The sequence below is a fragment of the Galeopterus variegatus genome, unplaced genomic scaffold (assembly GCF_000696425.1).
Source record: "Galeopterus variegatus unplaced genomic scaffold, G_variegatus-3.0.2 Scaffold5638, whole genome shotgun sequence".
Lineage (NCBI taxonomy): Eukaryota > Metazoa > Chordata > Mammalia > Dermoptera > Cynocephalidae > Galeopterus > Galeopterus variegatus.
In genome coordinates, this window is record NW_007731749.1 from 78,705 (window position 1) to 103,849 (window position 25,145).

General features: G+C 37.7%; 1 protein-coding gene across 1 annotated transcript; it reads left to right on the forward strand.

Annotated features, from left to right (window-relative positions):
* Window positions 1–4,741: 4,741 nt before the first annotated feature.
* Window positions 4,742–20,847, forward strand: RCN2 (reticulocalbin 2, EF-hand calcium binding domain). Its single transcript, XM_008589757.1, has 8 exons — window positions 4,742–5,061; window positions 5,450–5,555; window positions 7,355–7,551; window positions 13,237–13,350; window positions 16,658–16,754; window positions 17,669–17,811; window positions 18,555–20,024; window positions 20,127–20,847. Exons 1-7 carry the CDS (start codon window positions 4,918–4,920, stop codon window positions 18,705–18,707), a joined length of 954 nt encoding a protein of 317 aa, XP_008587979.1. The 5' UTR covers window positions 4,742–4,917; the 3' UTR covers window positions 18,708–20,024; window positions 20,127–20,847.
* Window positions 20,848–25,145: the final 4,298 nt, after the last annotated feature.

Sequence of the window (25,145 nt, forward strand, 5' to 3'; positions counted from 1 at the left end):
GCGCCACCACGCTCCCAAGCGGCGCACTGTAGCATTGCGCCACCGGGCTGGCCCCAACCTTTTTTATTTTTAAAAATGGAAATGAACCTCAAAAGCCCACAGACCTGAGTTTGATCGTGAATCCAAAGAACCAAAGCCCGAATCACTCACAAGCCCTTGAACACTGTCTGTGACTGAGTTGTAATCAGAGCAAATGCATTTTCTCTTTGTCAGTCAGATCTGTGAACTTGTAAGGCTTGAATGCACAATGTGTCTATAAAGCAATGCCTGAGTTTTCTTCCTACAAACACCCCAGGATTTGTGCATTCAGGGAATGCTGTCTTTCAAAGTCTCTGCTACTATTGGTTTTGTATTTCCACCTATGAAATTGTCTTCAGAGCTTTTTTAGCAATGCACAAAGTAATCACTTTCATTATAATCCATAAGAAACTCTTGCTTAAGCCACAGTCTTTTTTTTTTTTTTTTTTTTTTTTCCTTCTCTCATTGCCTTCTTTACCTGAGTTTCATCCCCTCCTTTTTTGTTTTCTTTATTTTTACTGCTAATGTGTTTGACTAAGACTTCAAGGACCCATTGTTGAAAACCTGGGGAAAAGAGTGTGGGAAATCCTCCTTTTTTGTTTTCTTTATTTTTACTGCTAATGTGTTTGACTAAGACTTCAAGGACCCATTGTTGAAAACCTGGGGAAAAGAGTGTGGGAAATGGTTCTGAGGCTTAATTAAGTGTGGGACTTGGGGAGCGAGCAAGAAGGGGACTGGACAGTTTGAATGTGAGACCCAAAGTTAAGGTATCCATATATTTTGTCAGCCCATTCTGGGATACTTTTGAGTGTGAAAGGGGTATGATTAAAAATCATGCAGGTCACCAGGATGTATGGTCACCCTATGGGTATAGGTAGCAAGTCAGGGAAGGCACTCTGACTAATATCTTTCTACTTGTGCTGCCTTTAGGACAAGAGATGCACTGGTGTAACTGACCAAGGGCAATAAATGTGAATTGCCGGAAGTAGAGGATGGCTTCTACTAGTATTTGAGGATGGAGCTGTCATTACATTTGATCGTGGGGACAGATCCATGTTTAATTTAGGAAAATTTTATTCAGTGAAAAACAGTTACTTTGAACTTCTTGGAAGTAATTCTAATAGGTTATTAAGATTTTATGACTACTTACACACTTTCGGATACTCCTTAGAATTAAAATATTATCTAGGTATTATAATATATCCATCCACCTACGTATTTTCCTTCATCCTCTAGGACTCCACCAGAACCCTGGAATTTTCACATCTTCTCCCCTCAAAAGACTGACAAAAGATTAAACAACCAACAAAATCCCTCTAATTGTGTGATCATTCAGTCTAAGTTGCTCCCCCATTCACTGCCCTATAGTCTGTTCCTTTGTATTGTGTTCTCCATCTGTGCAAAGCTGCAAACTCATTGAGTTTGTTAGCTTTTACACTTAAGTTGTTTATTGTGCCAAATTTCATTCATTCTGGTGGAAATCAGCCTGTAACACAAGTGTTCACACCATATATGTTAAGTACTGCTTTGTTTTTTAAGCCACTGTTCATTGTAACACACATCTTAACAAACCCAAAAAGTAAGAAATCTACAAATTCCTTCTCTGAATAGTTTCAAAGCTAACTCTACTACCTATCATACATACTCCTAAAAGAATACTGGTATAGCTGAATTCATTAATTCCACAAAAATGTATTGAATTCCTCTTATTAGGAGCACTAGGAGAAATCACACAGTTCCTGACCTCAAGGCTCCCATAGCCTTGTAGCAATGCCAACAAACTGTCACAGTGAACTATGCCAAATACTGTAGCATAGGAACATACACAGAATGATGATGGAACAAAGAGATCTAAAAGATCAACAATTTTGTTTGGCAGGGAGTTAGAGAAGGCCCCCTTCAGGAAACAGCTGTGCTGGGTCTGGAAGGTTGGATGGGAATTTTCTAGGGGAAAAAGAAAAATAAAATTTTTTGAGTCCCCTTCAATGGGTCAGATTCCTTGCAGAGAATATTTAATTTACTCCTCACACCAAACTTACCACATAGTTTTTATTATTCCATAAGTCATTTGTTCAAGATTACATAGCTGGTGAGTTAAGGAGACTAAAAGTTCGGTCCTCATGTGTCTGATCCAAAGTTGTCTGTGTTCTTTCCATGGAACCATATTGCTTCCCAGCAAGGAAGAACAACACATTACCAGTAACTTTAAATGCTGTATGATGCCATCTACATAGAGTTCAAGAACAGACAAAACTTGTCTACAATGAGAGAGATCAGAATTGTAGCTACTTACAGCAGGGGTGATGTTTGGGAAGCAGGAGATAGATTTTGGGGTGCTGGGCAGTTTTCACAGGTGTATATATGCCTAAAAAAATCATTGAACTCTATACTTAAGATTTGTGTACTGTACTGTATGTAAGTTATACCTCAATAAAAATGTAAATAGAAATGAATTTGTTAGGGCCGGCCCGGTGGCGCACTGCTACAGTGTGTCGCTTGGGAGCGCGGTGGCGCTCCCGCCGAGGGTTCGGATCCCACATACAGACCGGTTCCCGCTCACTGGCTGAGCGAGGTGCGGGCACAACACCGAGGGTTGTGATCCCGTTGCCGGTCCCGGTCCGGTACGGGCGCGACACTGAGGGTTGCGATCTGTTGCCGGACACGAAAAAAGACAAAAAGGAAAAAAAAAAAAAGAGAAATGAATTTGTTATGCGCTATGGGCTTTTACAGGACAAGAAAATTGATCTCTGGATTCTCATAATGCTTTCTTTTTTTGACAGCCTTCTTATTTTAGATACTTAATTTTCTCTGAATAGAATTAATTTATTACAAGTAATGACAATGGATCTTGCCTCTCAAGAGTGTAGATCTTCACTATAACCTGCTTCCAAACAATCCTAATTAATAAAATCACGGACTTTAAGAGTTGAAGTGTTGCTTAGAGACTTCTTCAGACTCAAGTTTCTCTGCCACATGGATCCTTTTGAAACCCTGATGAAAGCAAAGCTGTAGACTTCCTTCCCAGAAATGTACATATGTACGACATTTTACATAACACACCACTGAGACCCAGCTAGGGATCCACTTAGGAACCCAAAGATCTCAAATTAAGGTCCCCTGAGCTAACCTAATCCTTTTCCTACAGATGAAAAAAGTAGGCCCAGGGAGGGCATACAGCCTGTTTAGGGGCTAAAGGAAGACAAAATTCAGGCCTTCTCATGCTTAGACATTTATGCAGTTTACCCCCTTGCCTCTTTAGATGCCATTAAGTTTCCTTTGCTCCCAAACCTTTAACTATGGAGCCCTTCAGTTTAGAACTCCCATAATACCTTGTGTCCTACCCTTTGTAATTGCAGTCACATCAGAAGCTGGTCAAAGTTTACCTTTTACTTCTTGGAGAACAATAGGTATGAAGCTGAGTCCCTTATACAAAATCGGGACATTTACCTTTTTTCTTTCTTTCTCCAGACTACCTCAAAACCAGAACTGAAATTAAAAGTTAACCTAGTGATAAAGGTTTTTGTTTTCTTTTCAGTTTAATAAAATCAACTCTGATATATTGCCTATATTCATACTCTGAAATTTAAAATTTTGTTCTGCATTGATCTTTGTAACATTGGAAAGATGGAACTTACTCTTGGCTTTGTAAAACTTTTCAGTGGTCTCTAACCAAACAATAAAATTCCAACCTGACCCAGGAAATTTGTGCAACTTGTACCCACTAAGTTTTTCAGTTCAGCAAGAACAGGATTCTTGCTCCCAATCCAAATAAAAAATAAGAAGTGAAAGAGGACCCAGAAAGCCTTTTCTTCTGTGTGAAAAGGCCTGATCCTAACTGAAGCAATCAATAAAGAAAAGGGTTCAAGCTGCAGCCTACAGATTTCTTTGGGCTTAATGTGCTTGGGATGAGGTAGAGAAATTACATACACCTATAAATGGACTTGGAATAGAAGCCACGCCTATGTGCATTTAATCCGTAAAAGTTTTGCTAGGTACTTGCTAAACTATTCCCTCTGCGCAATAATCTTTTGCTTTTCTACCTGCGTGGAGCAAAGCTTGCATTTATTGAACACTTCACCATATCTGCCAGCTACTGTTCTAAACGCATTACATTCTTTAACTTAATCTTCTCAACAACTCTTTAAGGTAGTCTTATTACTAATGCCCATTTTATAAGTGAGCAAACAAGTTTTCGGGGGCCAAGGTCACAAAACTTGTAAATCGAGAAATTAAGCACCAGACCCAAACATCTGGCCGTTGTTCCTGGGTTTGTACACCCTACTCTGGTAAAATAAGTAAGTAGAGATACATTGAAAACTGGGAAATGGATACTGTTGGTCGGTTCCTCAGGCAAAGATTTTTCTAGATATTGTACTGTTTTCACCGAAATCTACAGCCTCTCTCATTGATGGAAACCAGGACCGACACATGGAGTGGACAGAGAGTTTCCGGCAGGAACAAAGCTGACTGGAAAACACAGGGCGGGGATGGGATTGCGAGCGGGATTGTTTTTCGGAAGGTGTCGTAGAGAGAGGAAAGCACCCGTGGGGGTCAGCCCGCGGCCCTCGCCCGCCTGCTAGCCCTAGTGCGCCGGCTGCGAACCGCCACTTCGCTGCGGCCCGCCCCCAGCGCAGCGCGGTCCAATCAGCGGCGAGGCCTGGAGCCCCGCCCCTCCGCCGCGGCCATATATGACTCGGAGGGGCGCGCCTGCCCACCGCAGCTGTCGTCTAGGTTTCGGGCGGTGAGGTCGGGAGCGGGAGCGGCTGCCACCGCCCCTCTGGTCCCCCCAACGTACGTCGCGTCGTCTCTCCGTAGCCGCCCGCTGAGCGCCGCCGCCCGCCTAGGCCCCCCACCCGTCTCCCTCCTCGAATCTCTCAGTGTCCTCGGCGGGCCGGCGCGATGCGGCTGGGCCCGAGGCCCGCGACGCTGGGGCTGCTGCTACTGTGCACCGCGGCGGCTGGGGCCGGCAAGGCCGAGGAGCTGCACTACCCGCAGGGCGAACACCGCACCGACTACGACCGCGAGGCGCTGCTGGGCGCCCAGGTGAGGAGGCCAGGCCGGGGGCTGTGAAGGCCGGGCCTTGCACCGCCGACGCAGCGGGCTTTGTCCCGGGACAAAGGGGGGCGGCTGGGCGAGGCCTGGCCCGGGCGGTCTGACAATGGGGACCGGGCGGAGCGGCGCTCGCTTTCTGGGGGACCCCGGGGCCTGTGATGCCTGAGGAAATAGCGCCGTGCTAGGCTGGATTCCTTCTATCTTCCGCACATCGGTCAGGATGACTGAGGATGTGTAGGAGGTAGCGGTCCTGAAGAGCAGGTGTGGGTCACCCTGAAACCCGTCGGCAAGGGAGGCTTTTAGTAGCCCTGTTTTTCTCCACTGTGTTGCCCCACTGATGGTAATGCTTGACCCTCCTGTGTATCGCTTCCCCCCAAAGGAAGAAGTCGATGAATATGCTAAACTCAGCCACGAAGAGCAGCAAAAAAGACTGCAGTCGATCATAAAGAAAATTGATTTGGACTCAGATGGCTTTCTCACCGAAAGTAAGGACTGTCCTACACAACTAACAATGGAAAAACCCCTTTGTAGGAGACAAACACAAACATTTTAAGCAGGGGTGTTTGCTGGGTGTAGATTGCTAGTGTTCCAACAAGTTAGAGGTACGGCGAGAGGGAAAAAAAGGATATGGAGAGGTTTTATACCTTGAAATTTTTAGACATAGGATACCAAGTAAAATTCAGTGCTTTCTCTAGTAATGTATAAACATCATTGACCCTGTTAGGTATGTACAAGTCATACCTTTTGACACCCTCTTTCTCACATGACTTTTGTCAGTGTCAACAATATGATTCATTTAGAGAAATATGCCCCAAAACCTTCTTAAGGCATTAAATGATTTATTGCTTTTTTGATATATGCTTCATTAGAATTTTCTTCTTTTTATAAGTAAGTAAAAAAAGACGTATTGAATGTGAATTGTTTATTACAGCATTATAACAAAATGTTAGCGCTGGTAGGGCCTTAGAATCTTGTCCACCGATCTTTGTAGAGATGAAGAAACTGAAGCCCAGAGGGGTAAATGCCTTTTTCTATTAAGTGGCAAAGCCAGGACTAGAACCTGAGTGTTCTCCTCTTAATTCAGTTTTTAATATCCTCAGTTAAAAAAAAAAATTCTGAGGGCCGGCCCCCTGGCGCACTCGGGAGAGTGCGGCGCTGGGAGCGCAGCAGTGCTTCCGCCGCGGGTTCGGATCCTATATAGGAATGGCCAGTGCGCTCACTGGCTGAGCGCGGTGTGGGCGACACCACATCAAGGGTTGCAATCCCCTTACCGGTCACAAAAAAGACAAAAAAAAAAAAAAAAAATTAGTGCTCTTAGTTGGTTCCCTAGTCAGAAATGAAACGCAAAAAAAAAATTAGTGCTCTTAGTTGGTTCCCTAGTCGGAAATGAAATGCACAGACTATTAAAAGAATGTTCTGATAAATTGCTGTGCAACTGTCTGCCCATTGTTTAATTCAGTCGATGAACCCTATCAGCATTCCAAGTTGATCTTCAAAAAAATTCAGAAGGTTTCACTGTGACTGTGTTAGCTATTTTGTTATAACTCTCATTTAAATGCTGTTCAGCATCCAAGGAATGACGTTGCTGGAGAGAATTGCAAACTGGCAATGAAATATTCACATCAGTGTCCTTAGGAATATTAGGGCTTTGTTCTTTCTACTTACAATAAACAGTAATGACAACAAAACCTTTGGACTCTAATTATCCAATGTAAGAATAGGTCTATCTTTGTATATACTAGAGTACACACAGACAGATTGATTTGGAAGATTATGTGGTGCCTGTCTATCAGGGCCTACATGTGTTCAAATATTTAATAGTAAACTTTTAAAATATTTAAAGTTAGAACTTAGTTTCATAAATGAGAAACACTGTTTTTTCTAAGATATTTATATTAAGTAGGTAGTTATTCAAATATTTGTGCTTTTTTAGAGATCAGTGGTAGTTAGCAAAGGTTATCTGCAATTTTTTGGATAATATTTTTAAAAAGTAATGTGCTATTTTGGCCAATCAACAAATGTTTATTGAGTCAGGCACTCTCTAGGCATTTGGCATATATCAGTGAACAGAACAAAGACATTCTGTTTAGATCACATAATATTTTTAGATTCTATATAGCTCTCCCCACCTCCTACCCCTTTCTCTATCAATACAACTGGGCCCATTCTCACTCAGTATTTGCAAACATTCAAGTTTTTTTATTTTTAGAGAAGGTTTAGAAATCTTCACTCTTAAGTATCAGAATTACTGTCACATTCATTATGTTCTGGGAAATTGTCATAGGTGAACTCAGTTCATGGATTCAGATGTCTTTTAAACATTATGCTATGCAAGAAGCAAAACAACAGTTTGTCGAATATGATAAAAATAGTGATGGTACTGTGACATGGGATGAATACAACATTCAGATGTATGATCGTGTGATCGACTTTGATGAGAACACTGCTCTGGATGATGCAGAAGAAGAGTCATTTAGGCAGGTGGGTATATGTGCACACTGTTTTCCTGCATGAATGAGCACAAGAGAGCCTGAGGTCATAGAGTAGATTGCCTTGTTCTCTAGGTAATCACTTGTTCCACTTCAGTGGGCATTTTGATGGTTTTCTTCCTAGCCAGATTTAGGACTCATATTCTGGACTACCTAAATTATCCTTGTATCTGTTTTCCTCGGCTGTATTATTTGTCCTCATTTCCAGAGTTGCTTTTTAATGTATTTTGAATATGTATCTCAGTATTTTACTTTTAACATCACCGAATGGCCTGTTCCCATTTTAAACATGTAGTTTATATAGTCACTCACTTTAAAAATTATTTTTAATTGAGGTAAGATACATATGATAAATTTACCATTTTAACAATTTTTAGGTACACCGTTCAGTAGTGTTAAGTACATTCATATTGTGCAAACAATCTCCTGAATTCTTTTCATCTTGCAAAACTGAAACTCTATACCCATTAAACGGTAACTCCCCATTCCCTCCTTCTACCAAGCCCTTGACAACCACCGTTCTACTTTCAGTCTCTATGAATGTGACTACTGTAGGTATGTCACCTAAGTAGAATCATACAGTATTTGTCTTTTTGTGACTGGCTTATTTTACTTAACATAGTGTCCTCAAGGTTTGTCCATATTGTAGCATGTGTCAGAATATCATTCCTTTTTAGGGCTGAAAAATATCCTATTGTATGTTTACACCAAATTTTGTTTATCCATTCATCTGTCAATGGACACATGGGTTGCTTCAGTCTTTTGGCTATTATGCTAATCCTTCTATGAACATGGTATCCAAATCTCTCTTTGAGATCCTGCTTTTGATTCTTTTGGGTATATACCCAGAACTAGGATTGCTGGATCATATGGTAATTCTATTTTTAACGTTTTTGAGGAACTGCAATACTGTTTTCCATAGCAGTTACACTATTTAAAATAACTCGTTTTTGAAAATTCAGTATTGCTGTGAGTTTTGTTGTGTCTCATGGTTTAATTTGTCAAAATATATGTTTCTTAATGAAGCAGAGCTGATGAAGACAATTTTTATTTAGGAATTAGTAGGAACTTTTCAAGACTTATAGGAAGTCTATTAAAGTAAAAGTCATTCAATACGAATGACTGTAAGCTTGAGAAATTGCTATTTAAAATACTTTTGTATTTCAAAAGTAATTTTAAATATTTTTTTATGTAAAAAAAAATAAAACCAAACACCTAGTTGCAAACTGTATGTCCCAAAACATTAGTCAAGAATGCTTGGAAAACATTTGAGCCTCTTGTTTCTTAACTAAATTCCACTTTAGTATGCACCTTTTAATTTTTATTGTGACCGTAATTTATCCTTGTACATCTATTTTAGAATCATATCTGGCCACTTGAACTCCATAGGCTACCGCTAACCCTAAGGTGGTTGATTCTCTGCTAATGATTATGCATATGCTATGCACATACCACCAGTGTGGAGGTTAAGAGCTCTACGCTCAGAGCCAGTCTGCCTGGCTTCACATCCAGTTCTACTGCTTAACAGTTGTGTAACTTTGGGTGAGTTATTAAACCTCCATGTGCCTCAATTTCCTCATCTCTAAAAATGGCAATAATAATGGTATGGAAAAATAGTAATAAATAGTAGCAGTTGGACTGGTGAGCAGTTCTGTTTTGATTTAAAAGAATATTGTTGAATGGGCCGAGCCCGTGGCGCACTTGGGAGAGTGCGGCACTGGTAGCGCAGCAGCGCTCCCGCCGCGGGTTTGGATCCTATGTAGGGATGACCGGTGCACTCACAGCGCTCACTGGCTGAGCGTGGTGCGGCCAGTCTCAAAAAGGACAAAAAAAAAAAAAAAAAGAATATTGTTGAACAAAGAGTGTACAATTCACATAAGTTTATATTTAATATCTCTAATCAACTTTTAAAAATCGCTTAGGCATTTATTAACTGTATCAGCTTTAGATTAATTAAGGGGAAATGTATTTTTGCTTTTTTTCTCCCTCCTTATTTGGGTCTTCATTTTACAGTGACTAAAGAGAGCCTAAATCAGTCTTTTCACTACTTGTTAATGCTAATGAGAAAACAAATGGTGATGATGGGATTTGAGATATCTTTCTACTAGGTATCCTCCTTTACTATAGAAATGAACTTACCTTAAAAGCATTATTAGATTTCTGGGACTTTTCTAAAACCAAACTGTGGTATGATATGACTTACCTGCCAAGGTTCAACAGAAAAGTTAAAAACAGTCTTTTAAAATCTTACTAGATGGGCCGGCCCGGTGGTGCACTGGAGAGTGCGCCAGGTTCAGCGCTCCTGCCGAGGGTTCGGATCCCATGTGGAGACCGGTTCCTGCTCACTGGCTGAGTGCGGTGCGGGCGCAACACCGAGGGTTGCGATCCCGTTGCCGGTCCCCGGTATGGGCGTGACACCGAGAGTTGCGATCCTGTTACCGGTCAGTAAAAAAAAGACAAAAAGGAAAAAAAAAAAACTTACTAGAATTAAGGGACCGGCCCATGGCTCACTTGGGAGAGTATGGTGCAGATAATACCAAGGCCACAGGTTCGGATCCCATATAGGGATGGCCGGTTAGCTCACTTGGGAGAGCATGGTGCTGACAACACCAAGTCAAGGGTTAAGATCCCCTTATCGGTCATCTTTTTTTTTTTTTTTTTAAATCTTACTAGAATTAGATTTTAATTGTATTTTTTATTTATTTATTTATTTTTTTTGGCATCCAAAAGATTACTATTCCATCAAAAAATAAGGAGTATATGTGTGTTTTGTTTATTCTTGGGAGGAGGCAGAATAATAAATGATGGTGTTGAGAAATCTTAACTTTGAAGAGATACATGACTCAATATAAACTTTATGAACAGCTCTTCTTTTAAAAGAAGTCTGGCTTTAATGCTGTGTTCTCCACCAGGTACTCAGTACATGTTGATTATGACTTTACTGATGATGGTGTTGAGAAATCTTAACTTTGAAGAGATACATGACTCAATATAAACTTTATGAACAGCTCTTCTTTTAAAAGGAGTCTGGCTTTAATGCTGTGTTCTCCACCAGGTACTCAGTACATGTTGATTATGACTTTACTCTTTAAGAATGGATTAGATGGATCTTAATAGCCTATACAAATTGATGGATCCCTAAAATAAACACTTTTCAGTGGGAATCGTATTGGTTATTTTTTGACAGCACAGGTTATTCTGTGTCTCTATCTTCATGGACTTCTAATCATATTTTGTTAGAATTTGGTATAAATAACCTCCTAAAAATCGATGTGGGTGTAAAGATGAACCCAGAAACTGCATTTTCTTTGAAATGAAAAATAAAGGATGAAGAATGAATCAGTCTAAAAGTTATAGACTAAATATTATGCCATTAATAAAATCATAATAAGTAATCTAAATTTGAATAAAATAAAATATTATACATGGAAGTCTATTAAAAAACAAAAAATTAACTTGATACCTGAATTTTATCTTACATTTAACTATTTTCCATATAGAGAATAGAGACAACCTGGAGAAATGACCCTTTCAGTCTGTGAAATGCCTGAAAAAGCATTTCTTTATAATATGATGAACAATTATAGTTAGCATGTTCAAACAGGATAATTAAACTTTGGGGACCTACCTGACAAAAGTTCAGTTGCTCTAACTTCCAAAGTCATCTGCTGAATGTGCATGTATAAGCACTATTTATTTATATACAATATTACACTCAGCTAATCAGAATTTTTAAGACATAGACTTTTGTTTTAATATCACAGATTATATATTTCCTCATGTAAAATCGTTAGTCTACCAAAAGATGGCAGTTTTGTTCCTCACAAGTTTATATTACAATACAAAAATAAATGATTATCTTAGTTTCTTTTTGTTACTGTACGTAACACTTTCTGCCTTTTACTAGAAGACAAAGTTTTTTACAGAAGATAAAAAGCATTGAGGTTTTATGAAACTGACCATCTTTTTTGTTGTTATTTTTTAGAAATTTGTCACTTTGAAAAAAGTTTTTCTGCATATTGGCTTATTTAATTTAATAATGAGCTACTCTTAAATTGTGTTCTTCAAATGGCCATGAAATGTGAGCCACACAAAAAAAAAAAAAACACTACATTTTTTAAAAAAGAAATCTCAGCTTGTTGAAAGAGATCCTTTCTTTCCATAGGCAAATTTGGCCAAATTTAGCTCCCTCTGCTGAAACATGGACCTTTTTGCTCCAAATCGAAGGGTTCTTTCACAAGGAAATCTAAGCAGTTGGTATTCTGAATAGTTATTTATTCAAAAGGAACTTGATTGACTCAACAAATTACCTCAAATTCTTGTTTGTCTGCTTTTCCGCATGTTAAACATGAACATAAAATGCAAATTATTTGGTCTAGTCGTTTAAAATTATGAAATATTAAATTAAAAGCAGCTATTTGGAAACAAGTTATTATTTTTTCTTTTCTGTCATGAGTGGGTGAGTATAACCGGCTTGTGGATTCTAGATGTTTATAAGACAAATTCTTTGGGGAAAGATGTGAGCCTCTCCACTGTAAATCAATAATTGTAAAAGAACTAGTGTTTAAATAAATGGCTGTTGCCTAACCTATATTCTATAAAATTGAAAAGAGCATTTCTTTTCAACAGCGAAACACATAAATTAAAAGCTTCTAAAATGTTCGAAATCGTGCTTTTCAAAAAAATGTGCAGTTTAATACATATTAATATATAGGAAGCTATTCCCAGAAATTCTCAAAGTAGAAATTATGTGGGATTAGCAATATAGTACCATTGGCTTCCAGGGCTCTTGGTTACAAAATTAACTAATTTTATTAGGAAGCCTCCCTAATAGCTGCTGCATCACTTTACTACTTGACCATACGTTAAAAAAAAAAAGATTGGAGAAAAAGTAGAAAAGGGTGTGTGTGTGTTTGTTTAACCTCAAAATGGGACTCATTTAAGCTTTTGATTATATCTGAAAATACAAAATTAACAGTATAGAGAGCCTACTAACAATAGACTTCCAAATATTAAATACATATAATACAAGATGTTCAGCATAAGAGGACTATTTTTCTGAATCATGTTAATGTCTTTTTGAAAAGTCATTTTAAAAAAGCCCTACCAAGATTTAATACATGGTCCAAGTTTATTGTTGTGGGGGCATTCAAAAAAGTATTGAGATTAATTATTAAAGGAGACAGTATAGTACTATAGAAAGAACAGGGAGTATCCAAGTTCAATATTTTTTAGTTGTATTTCTGACTTTCATCAAATCATTTAGTCTCAGTTTTTCTATTACTCATAATAATGTACAACACTTAATAAATACTTAAGGTTTACTAATTGCATATTAGGGATTCTCATCCCAATTGCTTAATAGAGATTTTTATCCTAATTTTATAGATGAGGAAACCAGAGAGGTTAAGCAGTTTGCCCTGAATACCATAGCTAGTAAGTAGCATTGCTGGAATTCAGGTCTGGCTCTGACTCTAGAGCTTGTGTCTTCATACTGTCTCTAATAAATGTTTGTTATTTGCCCAACCTAACTTTAAAGGATGATGTGAAGATAAATGAGATAATGTGTGAGAATGTACTTTGAAGTTCACATAGTTTTCAGTTTTTGATGTGTTTTTAATGGTGTTATGGTACTAATGAGACCTTTAAACATGTTCAAAATTTTTAATTTTCAAAGCTTCATTTAAAGGACAAGAAGCGATTTGAAAAAGCTAACCAAGATTTGGGTCCTGGTTTGAGTCTTGAAGAATTTATTGCTTTTGAGCATCCTGAAGAAGTTGATTATATGACGGTAAGGAAGAAAAATTTTAAGAGAATTATTGAGTGACCAAAACCTTACTAAGTCATTAAAATGAATCGTATAACAACCAGAAATTTAGGAGACAGGAAGGTCCAAAATTCTTACCACTTAAGATTAGGAGTGGTAAGGAAGGTTTCTGTTGGTAGTTAGGTTGTTTATTGGGAGGGAGAAAATGAAGTACTTGAATTTTTAAATCTCTGTACTATATATGAGCAGCAATCTTTCTCTGGCTATTTTATCTCTCATAACCACACTACCTTCAGTCCCTTCCTTATCCTTTTGTAGCCTTCAGACTTTTCTCGGTTTTTCAATGTTAATAACATTAGAACTTCCATTTTGTTTACAATAACATCAGTGGAAGCTTTTGGCCTGGAAAAACATACCATGTTTGGATCCCATTTCATAGGGTGGGGGGGGGATGCTGCTGCTAATGAATATTAATGTTTTTGCAAGAGGAATAATGAGTCCTCTCATCCCTTTGGTACCTGAAAGAATTACACGTACCAGTTCTTCAGAACTTTTGTTGAATTCTAGGTTTAATTCAACAAACATTGATCAAGTCCTTACTAGTACTTGGCAAGCTTCTTGAGAACAGAAGCCATCACATTGGAGAGTAAAGATTAATGTAACAAATAGCTTTTAAAAAGAGAGACTAAACATTTATAGTGAGATCAGTTACATGGCATCAGCAACTGGGAACCAGCATCCAGGGAACCAGCTGTGCCACTTGGTTCCCCGGATATTTCGGGGAGGGAAGATGTAGCTTTTTGTTTAATGGGTCATGGTCAGAATGTACTGCCTTGAATAACAAGGCTACAAATACATTTTTCTCCATAACTCAGTGGCAGGACACTGCCTAAGTACCACTTGTCCTGCCATTGTGAGACTTCTAATCAATCACTTGGCACAAAATACATGAGTTCGTTTTAGACCACTGCTGGGCATAATTTAAGCGCCAGAATTAAGTTGGACAAGCTAACTGAAGCCTAGAATTGAGGCAGGCAGAGGGTGCTGGATCTTTATTCTCTGGAAAATAAGGAACAATTAAAGACTGAAGAGGGGACCATTGAAAGAAATGAAATAATTTAGGCATTACGTGATATGGCTCGAGTATGATATGGCAATGGAATGAAATAGATTTGAGCAACATTTCGAAGAAGGCATAAACAGGAATCTTGACTTACTAAATAAGTATTAAGGGAACGTAAGAGTCAGAGATGATGCTGAGGTTTTGAGCTTGTGTAACAATGATAACACCCTTTCACAGAATGGGGTGTATCAGAATGGGCTCTCCTTGATTGTGCCTTTTGTGCTGTTTTGGAGTTGATGGCAACACATAAGATATGTGACCATAAAGTGATGTCAAATTCAGAGCAGCTTCATTCATTCCTATTTACCTTTGTTGTTTTTGTGTATCCATTTTCCCCTGTAAGGGTATATTTGATATAGGAAAAGGCAAGGGCACAAGATTAACTCTGTGATTCTACTTTGGATTAAAAGTCAGAATTTAACTTTAAAGATATTTGCATTGATGTAGTTCTGAAAATTCTTTTAACCATGGCAGCATTATTGAAGTATTGTTTCCCAAGAGGATTACTTGAGTAGAGGAATAATCATTTTGATCAGTGGTTTTTAACTTTTATTGGATCACAGACTCCCTTAAGAATATGATACAAAATATGGACTCTGACTCAGAAAAATTACACACAAAATATTGGATTATTAGATTATCATTTCAGGGGATTCTCAGGTCCTCCCTCTAAAACTAATCTTTGGATTCCTAGATTAAGATCCTCTGTTTTCTTTTTCTTTTTCTTTTTTTTTTTTTTTGTCTCTTTTGTGACCGGTAAGGTGATCGCAACCCTTGATGTGGTGTCGCCTGCACCGCGCTCAGCCAGTGAGCGCACCGGCCATCCCTATATAGGATCTGAACCCGCAGCGGGAGCGCTGCTGCGCTCCCAGCGCTGCACTCTCCCAAGTGCGCCATGGGCTCGGCCCAAGATCCTGTTTTCTATAGATAATATTCTACATATAGTATATGTAATATTTGATTTTAAGAAACAACAACTTGATTTAGGGGCTGTGTCATACAGATGTAGAGGAAGCCCCTGGATTTGTCTAGGATCGGAGACTTATGAGAATATATTTTCTTTACAGTTGTGATGCTGGAATCCAGATTGAATGGTGTTAGGGAGGCAACAGGTAGTGAGGAAATGAGAGTAGTAGATGTCACCTCTGAGAGGCCAGGCAGGGAAGAAAAGAACCAGGATGGTAGTTAAAGAGTGCAACAAAAAAAGCAATTAAAGGTGACGATGCAGTGCTGATAAATAAGGAAGTATTTCTGAAGACTTCTATCATGTTTGGAAAAATAGGAGGGCTTTGCGAAGAGAATGTTGCGGAGGGTTGCGGTGAGGATAAAAGAAAGTGGAGGTAAAGGTTTGAAAAAAGCTGTAGAGAGCGTGTTAAGGAAACTGAGGCAGAGGCAGATTTCCAAATTGCAGTGAGACTCACTGAAATGGCAAAAATTTATTTATAAGAACTAGGTTTATATTTTTGAATATTCTTTCTTTGTAGACTTTTTTGGTTCTGGAGGAAAGGAGAAAGTGATGTGGGTCTGATGAGCAGGATGGGGATTTGCATAATAAGAAAAGGGCACAGGAGGAGATAAGAAGGTAATGAGAGAAGTATTGATGCAGCTGGCCATTGACAGGTCATTAAACTAGAAAGGGTCTACCCTTGGGGTCAGGGAGAAGGATTGGTGGTTTGGTAAGAAGCCTTGATAAGAGGGAGGACCAGACTTGGAGGCAGTTTGGTGTGAATGGTGGTAGATTTGGTGGAAGGGGAAGCAAGGAAGTTGAGGTTTATGGGGGACTGACACATTGTTATTCTGGAGGTAGAATAACAGTTTTGTGCAAAGAGATCTAAGGTAGGGGTTCTTTGGGGGTTGTTGATGGATTGGAGGACAAATGGAGTTAAAGAAGACAAGGGTAGTAAGATGTCATTTTTGAGAGGGAGGGGAATGTGCAGAAAATTAGGAGCATGAATTTAGTGCTGAGGTTTAGGAAAGTAAAAGTGGAGTTCTTCACAATATCAGAACTCTAAGGATGTTGAATTTAAAGATACTTAGTACTTGGGGTTTTATTCTTGCTTCTAAATTCTACTTTTTAGAAAGATTGTCCTGAAAGTATGGACAATCAAAATGATTGTTCCTAAAGAAGGTCTGTAATAGGATTGATTCAGATGGTCGTGGGATTGAAAATTTTGTGACTAATTTTTTCTTTTGATGGACATGCAATAGGAATTTGTCATTCAAGAAGCTTTAGAAGAACATGACAAAAACGGTGATGGATTTGTTAGTTTGGAAGAATTTCTTGGTGATTACAGGCGGGATCCAAGTAAGTCACCTGGGTAATGTGGAAGGAGGGCAAAAAATAGAATTAAAGAAGAGAGAAATTAAAAGACAACCTTACTCATTGAGTGCTGTTTTGAAAAGAAAATGTAACAAGAGGAACTATGCTAAATTATACTTGTTCTACTAAGTTAACTGTAAAACAAGTTCAACAAATGGGCTTATAGCTTTTCTGAGAATGTCTTCTTGCTCACTTTTACTTCCATGTCTAGATTCAAACATTTTTCTTCTTTTCAAACTAATGTTATGTTAATTATCAATTCAAATGGTAAAGGAAGTAAAGGTTGATATTTTTAAACAAAATCCTGAACGTTTGCATGTAGGTCTTAAAAGAGAAAGAAACAAAAATACTATAAGTAATGGTGTAAACTGTAGAAGGTGACTTGAGTTTGCCTTTTTGTAAGCAACTATTTTTGTTTTGTTTTGTTTTGTTTTGTTTTGTTTTTTTCCAAGAGTTTTTGCTTAAAAGCATCAAGCAATGCCGTTTTAAAATTGGTCACTAGTTTAAATGTCACTTTAAAGTTACACATGGCATTACTTTGTGAGAACACATCAGGAACTTTATATAGTCACATGATGTTACATAAAAACATTACCCAGCTCACATTTGGGAAAACTAGATATCAGAACAAGTAGCAGCAGTTAACAAAATTATTAGTTTGTGATCATGTGCAATGACTTTAAAACTATGAGTTGTTTAGACTTATGTGTCGCTTTTGAAAATTACTATATATTTTTACTTGTTTCAAGACTTTTTCGGTTAAGTAGTTCTGTTTTCATTGGGCCTCCTTTATGTAGTAAACTTTAAATTCACTTCCTTTATTCTAGGGATTTACCAAACTTCTTATTCAATACATATGATGTTCTTGTGTATGTATATTTGTGTTTTTTTATGTTAAGCTGCAAATGAAGATCCAGAATGGATACTTGTTGAGAAAGACAGATTCGTCAATGATTATGACAAAGATAACGATGGCAGGCTTGATCCGCAAGAGCTGTTATCTTGGGTAGTACCCAATAATCAGGGCATTGCACAAGAAGAAGTAAGTGTTACAGAATAACTATTCCATATCCCTGCCCCCACAATTTGGTGCTATTGATAGAAGTAGTTCAAAATATTAAGCCAAAGATAGAAGTAATGGAATTATTTAGGATTGATGCATTGCTATGTTTTAAATTTACGAACTGCTTTAGATCGTCAGGAAGAAGTTAAGATTGTATCAAGTATAAATTTAATAGTACAGTGAATAGAATAATAGTTTTTATTTACCTATAGAGGATCCAAGTGGGTTATAATAGTTTAGCTTTTCCTCGAGATACCCTGGATTGGATTTGAGTGGAGAGGAGGCAGACCTCAGCAGAAATTAAGAAAGGAGAAAAGCAGTAGACAGACCCAGTTACAATGTGTAATAGTTTTAGATACTTAGATATTAATGAGTACTTGGCACGGCACACCTGAATGGTTTTGACAAGTCAAATCACATTAAAATGTGAACATCTTGGGCCGGCCCGGTGGCACACTGCTACAGTGCGCCGCTTGGGAGTGTGGTGGCGCTCCCGCCGAGGGTTCGGATCCCACATACAGACCGGTTCCCGCTCACTAGCTGAGCGAGGTGTGGGAGCAACACCAAGGGTTGTGATCCCATTGCCGGTCCCGGTCCGGGCGCGACACTGAGGGTTGTGATCCGTTGCCGGACACGAAAAAAGACAAAAAGGAAAAAAAAAAATGTGAACATCTTGCTGAAAATACTTATTACAGTTGAGACCTCTCTGTTTTATTTTAAAGGCTCTTCACCTCATTGATGAAATGGATTTGAATGGTGACAAAAAGCTCTCTGAAGAAGAGATTCTGGAAAACGAGGACTTGTTTCTTGCCAGTGAAGCCACAGATTACGGCAGACAGCTCCATGATGATTATTTCTATCATGATGAGCTTTAATCCCTGAGTATGTCTGAGTAGAGTACTGGGTCCTTTTATAATTTGTTACCAGCTTTACTTTTGTGATAAAATATTGATGTTGTATTTTACACTCTTAAATCTTACCACAGTCAAAATTATCTTAATGTAGATATAATTTTGGCCTTTTAGAAGAAAAACAAAACAAAAACCTAATATTTATTTCAAAACACATTGAAGAAATAAAGAATTAATATTGTGCCATATGACAACAAAGTCTTTCCTAAATACTTCATCTGTTCAGTACTGTATTGTGGAATATTTGAGTTCTATTTCTGTACTTGAAAAAATAGAGGATTTTAGAGATGCCTGAACAATGTTATTTAAGTAGTATGTAACGGAGAGTTTTGTTCTAAGTAGATTTAATTTGGGAACTTACAGAACGGACAATGTTTTAGGTTTAGCATTTTGTTTTAAAACCTTTAAAGGAACCTTTGGAAGGACTTATACCTCACATATCAATGTTGAGAAGTTCTGCTTAATTTTAAAATGGTTTCTATAAAGGGTTTTATTGTATGAAATAGAACTTTATATTTTTGCATATGTATAGATAGTAATTATATTTAATGTATAACTATAGCATTATGATGAGTGGAATTTGACATTGTCCAGAACTTTTTTCATTTTTGACTGATTAAAAATGAAATGTCCTATCTTTTTTATATGTTTGTTTGTTTTTCTTTAATTTCATGGATAAACCTTGAATCTGGTACAGGTTTTGTTGTATTATATATTATATTACTTTATCCGTTCCTTTATTTGGGTAGAGAATGTTCTCAAAACTGTTGAAGTATTATTTCTTTATATTCTTATTTTGCTTTTTTTTTAATAAAAGAATCATGTTATAATTGAATGTACACCTAACACATTTCAATTGCTCTTGAAGCAAATGTGGTTTTTCTATTTGAGGCTAGAAATAATCTTAAAAGTTATGCAGGTTGGAATTACCAGTAGAGCTAGTTAGTTATCTCCAGTAGAGCTTAATATCAGTTATACTGAAATTAAAATCATACTTCATAAGCATTTGTCCACACCTAAATGGTTAATTTTAACCTTATTCAGGTCAACTTACTCACCTTTGGTGGGAGTGGGGTAGGGAAAAGTGAGAAGCTGAGGATTAATTTTTTCCTAGTTCTGACCCACAGATAATTGTCCTTTCTTTTTTCTTAATTTACTTTTATTTGTGGGTGAAGAGGTCAGCTATATATTCGGTTGATCTTTTTTCATGCTAAAGTTGTCTCTTATATAGCGCACACAGCATTCTGGGTAGTCAACAAGTACTTAGGAGTATTTGAGAAGATCTGAAGCTCTTTTCTGATAGAATCGACGACTGTACCTATATACCTCTCTACTGCCCCATCTTTGCTGATGTGAAGAGTGGATGCAGATATATTTGAGAAGATCTGAAGCTCTTTTCTGATAGAATCGACTGTACCTATATACCTCTCTACTGCCCCATCTTTGCTGATGTGAAGAGTGGATGCAGATTGCAAATTTTCACACCTTAGTGATGGCTTGCTTACCTCTGGTATCTGCAATACATGGTTTTCATCTAAACCTACAACATCTATCTGGCTATAGCAGCTTAATAATTAAAGGTATACCTGTCATGTGTCAGCCTCACTGAAATTGGGGTTTGGAATAACCAGTTTGATCAGCATATTACCTATTTGTTTTTCTTGCTAGATTCTCCGAAATCTATGCCAGAATTATTAGATCATCAGATATGAATTTTATTTCAATCCTTAGTAGAAATTCTCTTACTGAGTTATTCTGCATTCAGCCTTGATATCATGCAGATATAAGAATTTTGGTGATGTTATTAATATTTACCAATATCTGTACCACTTTCCTTTCTGGTATAAAGAAAAATACACTTTCCAGCCCTATTGTAGGTAGGCAGTGGCTAGTTCTAACCAGTTAAATGTGAGCAGAAGTAGTGTGTGTCACTCCCAGTCTAGGTCAGTGACAAACCCCTTTTACCATGGCATTGTAGGGGAGGCCTCAGTTGAAATGGAGCTATTAAAGTATCCTTGATTGCTAGTGACCACATGGAGGTCAGCTGGATCAACAGTAGACTTTGTATGATCAAAAAATAAACTTTATTATGTTAAGCCACTGAGATTTGGGTGTGTTTCTTGTTTTCAACAGCAGAGCCCAGCCTATCCTGAGTTAGCATCAAACAAATGGCTTTTATAAGCATGCAGAGGAAAAGAATCATCTGCTTGAAGAGTTTCTATATCTTCTACTAAATCAAAATAGAAAACTATTTTTAGGGCTTTTATTTGGATTTTAATTTTAAATAAACCACTTTAAAAATAAAGCTTTTATTTTGATTTTAATAGAATTAACATAATTTGAATTTATCCTTGAGCATGAGAGTAAAAATAGTATGAGGCCTTCTGAATTATTGGCTGATTCTGGCTGAAGGACTTAATCACTTTCACTATTTAACTTCAGGTACTACTTCAAAATGGAAAAGTTGGTGGTATTTGCAGAAATCAGTTCATATGTGGTTCTGGTTGGGCAAATTTGCAGGACAGAAAATGACTGTCTATTTCGTGATAAGAACTTAAAGGAAGCCAGGACATTCAGAGTAAAAGCTAGCATGACATATTTGCCTTAGCTCTTTCCATTGCACTTTTTTTAAATAGAGTATTTGGAGGAGTTGTGTTCACAGCAAAACTGAGCAGAAATTACAGAGTTCTCATATACCCCCACCTTGCCACATGCACAACCTCCCCCACTATCAACATCTTCCACCAGTGGTACATTTGTTAAAATCAGTGAACCTACTTTAACATATCCTTATCACCCAAGTCCATACATTCTACATTAGGGTTCACTCTTGATGGTGTACATTCTATGAATTTGGATAAATGTACAATGACATGTACATTGTGGTATCATACAGAATAGTTTCACTGCCCTAAAACTCTGTGCTCCACCTATTCATCCCTCCCTCCCCCTTGACCCCTGGCAACCATTGATGTTTTTATTGTCTAGGTTTTATTATTTTAAAAAATTTTATAGTGGTGAAATACACATAAAATTTATCATCTTAAACTATTTTTAAATGTACGGTTCAGTGGTATTAAGTACATTTACAATGTGCAACCATCACCACCATTCATCTGCATAATTCTTCATTGTATAAAATTGAAACTATACCCATTAAACAACTCCGCATTCTCTCTTCCCTGCAGCACCTGGTAACCACCATTCTTCTTTCTGTCTCTATGAATTTGACTATTCCAGGTACTTCATCTGATTAGAATCATACAGTATTTGTTTTTCTGTGACTGACTGACTTCATTTAGCATAATGTCCACAAGGTTCATCCATGTAGCATTTTGCAGAATTTCCTTCCTTTTTAAGGCTGAATAATATTCTGTTTTATGACTATACCACATTTTGCTTATCCATTCATCTGTTGATGGACACTTGAGTTGCTTCCCCTTTGCAGCTATTGTGAATAATGCTGCTGTTAACATGGATGCAGAAATATCTCGTCGAGGCTCTGCTTTAAATTGTTTTGGGTATATGTCCAGAAGTAGAATTGCCAGATCATATGGTAATTCTATTTTTAATTTTTTGAGGAATCACTAAAGTGTTTTCCACCATGACCATGGCTACACCATTTTACTTTCCCACCAATAATGCACAAAAGTTCCAGTTTCTCCACATCCTTATCAACACTTGCTATTTTCTGGTTTTTGATAGTAGCCATCCTGATAGGTGTGAGGTGATATCTCATTGTGGCTTTGATTTGCATTTCCCTAATAATTCTGTCTCTATACTTCTGCCTTTTCCAGAATATTCTTTTACTATTTTAAATGTAAGGATAAATTTATGGTATTGTTTCTCTAAGATTTTTGTGTCATAGCATTTCCTTTTAAGCGAGAAATTTCTACTTAAGCTTATAGGATCTTTTCCACTTTGAAAAATGGTTTAGGAAAGTCAGAGTCAGAGTTTTTAGACAAGTGTAACAACAATTTGCTTCATGTCAACAGTGAGTTTTTCTCAAATAAGTATTTGGCCAGATTTTCTAGCTGCCATGAAATTTTTTATTAGTAATATCAGTGAGTAACGTAATTACCTAAGGGCCTCCAGAGCAGCTACTAACATGTCTCCATTTTATGGGGAAAAAAAGACTCAAACCAAGTACAAAGAAAAACAAGTACTGTAAAATACCTGGATTTTGCCATATCTTTATTTCAAATTAACCAGACAGTTCATGAGCTATAGAAAGGAAAACATTTGAGTTTATAAAACCATTTAAAAGTGGCTAAAGGGATTTTTTAAAATCTCATAGTTTATAATCTTGGTTTCTCACACTTAAAAAAAAAAAAAACTACTTTTCTTCTCTGTTCTACAGAGATACTTTTCTTCTGAAACCAGGTTCCAGTGAGCAGAAGGTATCACTATTTTGCTCCATTATTATACCATTAGCAATGGTTGGTAACAAATAAAGAGACCATCCCATTACAATGATACACTTTAAAAGCATAAATTGAGGTCTTTTTTGTGCCAGCTGCTGGCCTGTGAATTAATGCTTTGTTGTTCTGTGCACAACAAATGGTGTCATGCAAGTGACTTATTTTGTAAGAGTGCTCCGTGAAAGCACTCTTTAATCGTTATGAAAAACGATTAAAGTTAATTATGGACTGCATTCATGATGGTAAGGAAAGGAAGTTCAGCTAAGCCGAGGCTGAGCTACGACTGAGCTATTTACAGTTATTTTACCTTACTGTCATATAGCATTAGTCTTCGGTCTTTGCTTCCTCAGTTCTTCCACTTTATCATCCCAAACAACTAAGCAAAACCCTCCTAAATTCCCAAACAACCCACCAAAGCAAATCAATAATTACTGGCAGCTTAGAGAAAGAGATGAGAATGATTTGCATAGTGCCACCCTCCTTCTGCTGAATTTAACGACATGAGAAACATCTAATTTACTTATAAAATGTCGTGGCAAAAAAAAAAAAAGTGCAAAAGTTTATCTAGAAATCAATGTATTACCCTACATTAAAGTTTAAAAAAATGTAATGTGAGCTCCTTACAGGCTGCAGCTGTGTCTTCTCCATTGTATTTCCAGTACCCAGTATGTGATTAGCACATAGCAGTTACTGAATGAATTTATTAATGAAATGACACAAGATGAGCGATGAGAGAGAGCTGATGTAATATCAGTTTATTTCAGTAACTGTATTTTTTTTCTCTCTCTCTCTTTGTCTGTTCTCGCCTGTGGTCTCTATATGAGGGTACTTCAAAAAGTTTGTGGAAAAATAGAATTAAAATATAATCTGAATTTTTCCATGAACTTTTGGAAGACCCCTCATATTCCTTATCTCTGAGTGTTTAAATGTATTTATTTCAAAGTATATTTGAGATTATTCTGTTAGTTCTGATGGTGGTCCCTTTTGTTAGTCCGCTGACTCTCCTCATGTGGTTTGCAAATTTTGACTGAATTCATCTTAGTGAATTGTTTTCAGGGGAATTGGGTTTGTCCCAGGTTGTGGAAATGTCCTTCCGTAGCGTGATTTCCAATTTGCCCCTGTGTTAAGCCCTGTGGGTTTTATCAGTTCTGGACAGGTTGCGCAGAAATTGGATCCCACACATCAGGGGAAGTATGAAGTGGGGGAGACCCTTGAAAGGCCTATTTAAGAACCTAAGTGTACAGTAGTCAAGACTGTGTGGTACTGGCATAAGGACAGGCATGTAAATCAATGGAATAGAATTGAGAGTCCAGAAATAAAATCTCATGTTTATCGATAACGGTTCCAAGACAATTCCATGGGGAAAGAATAATCTCTTTAACAAATGGTGCTGGGACAACTTAGCTACATGCAAAAGAATGAAGTTGGATCCCTTCCTCAAACCTGTTGGGGTTACAGACACATCACCCCAAAATATGACTGTAGGAGACCAGAATATACAACCCCCAAATATCCTTCCTTGGCCTATTTCGAGCTGGTTATTCTGAGAAACTACAAAGACAGGAGTAGCTCTGAAAAGGTGTCCTTTTGTAAAATGAATTTACATCCATAAAGGAAATCTACATTAGTAAAGCATCTGTATCAGGGAGAGGGCTGCTCCAGACAATTTTATTATCCTAAGTTTTTATCATCTTAACAAGACAACCTTTATTCACATACATCTCCTCCCTCGCCCTCCCATAACTTCTGTCACCACCCCCCTCCCACAACCCTCCCCAGAAGCCCCAAGCTCCTCTTCCTTTCTGTAGCTCATGATGCTAGTCATCTTACCCCTTCTTTGAGTGTCATATTTTGTGGTACTCCTATGTGAACGCATGTAATTAAATATGGCTTTTGTCTTCTTAATTTGCCTTATGACAATTTAGTTTGTAGCCCAGCCAAAGAACCTAAAAGGGTAAAGGGAAGCCATTTTACCCCCTCC

Excerpts from the sequence above, each read along its gene's own strand:
- RCN2 (XM_008589757.1), top strand. The coding sequence starts at position 4,918 with ATGCGGCTGGGCCCGAGGCCCGCGACGCTGGGGCTGCTGCTACTGTGC. Across the intron at positions 5,062-5,449 it reads AGGCGCTGCTGGGCGCCCAG|GAAGAAGTCGATGAATATGC; the intron begins GTGAGGAGGCCA and ends TTCCCCCCAAAG. Across the intron at positions 17,812-18,554 it reads AGGGCATTGCACAAGAAGAA|GCTCTTCACCTCATTGATGA; the intron begins GTAAGTGTTACA and ends TTTATTTTAAAG.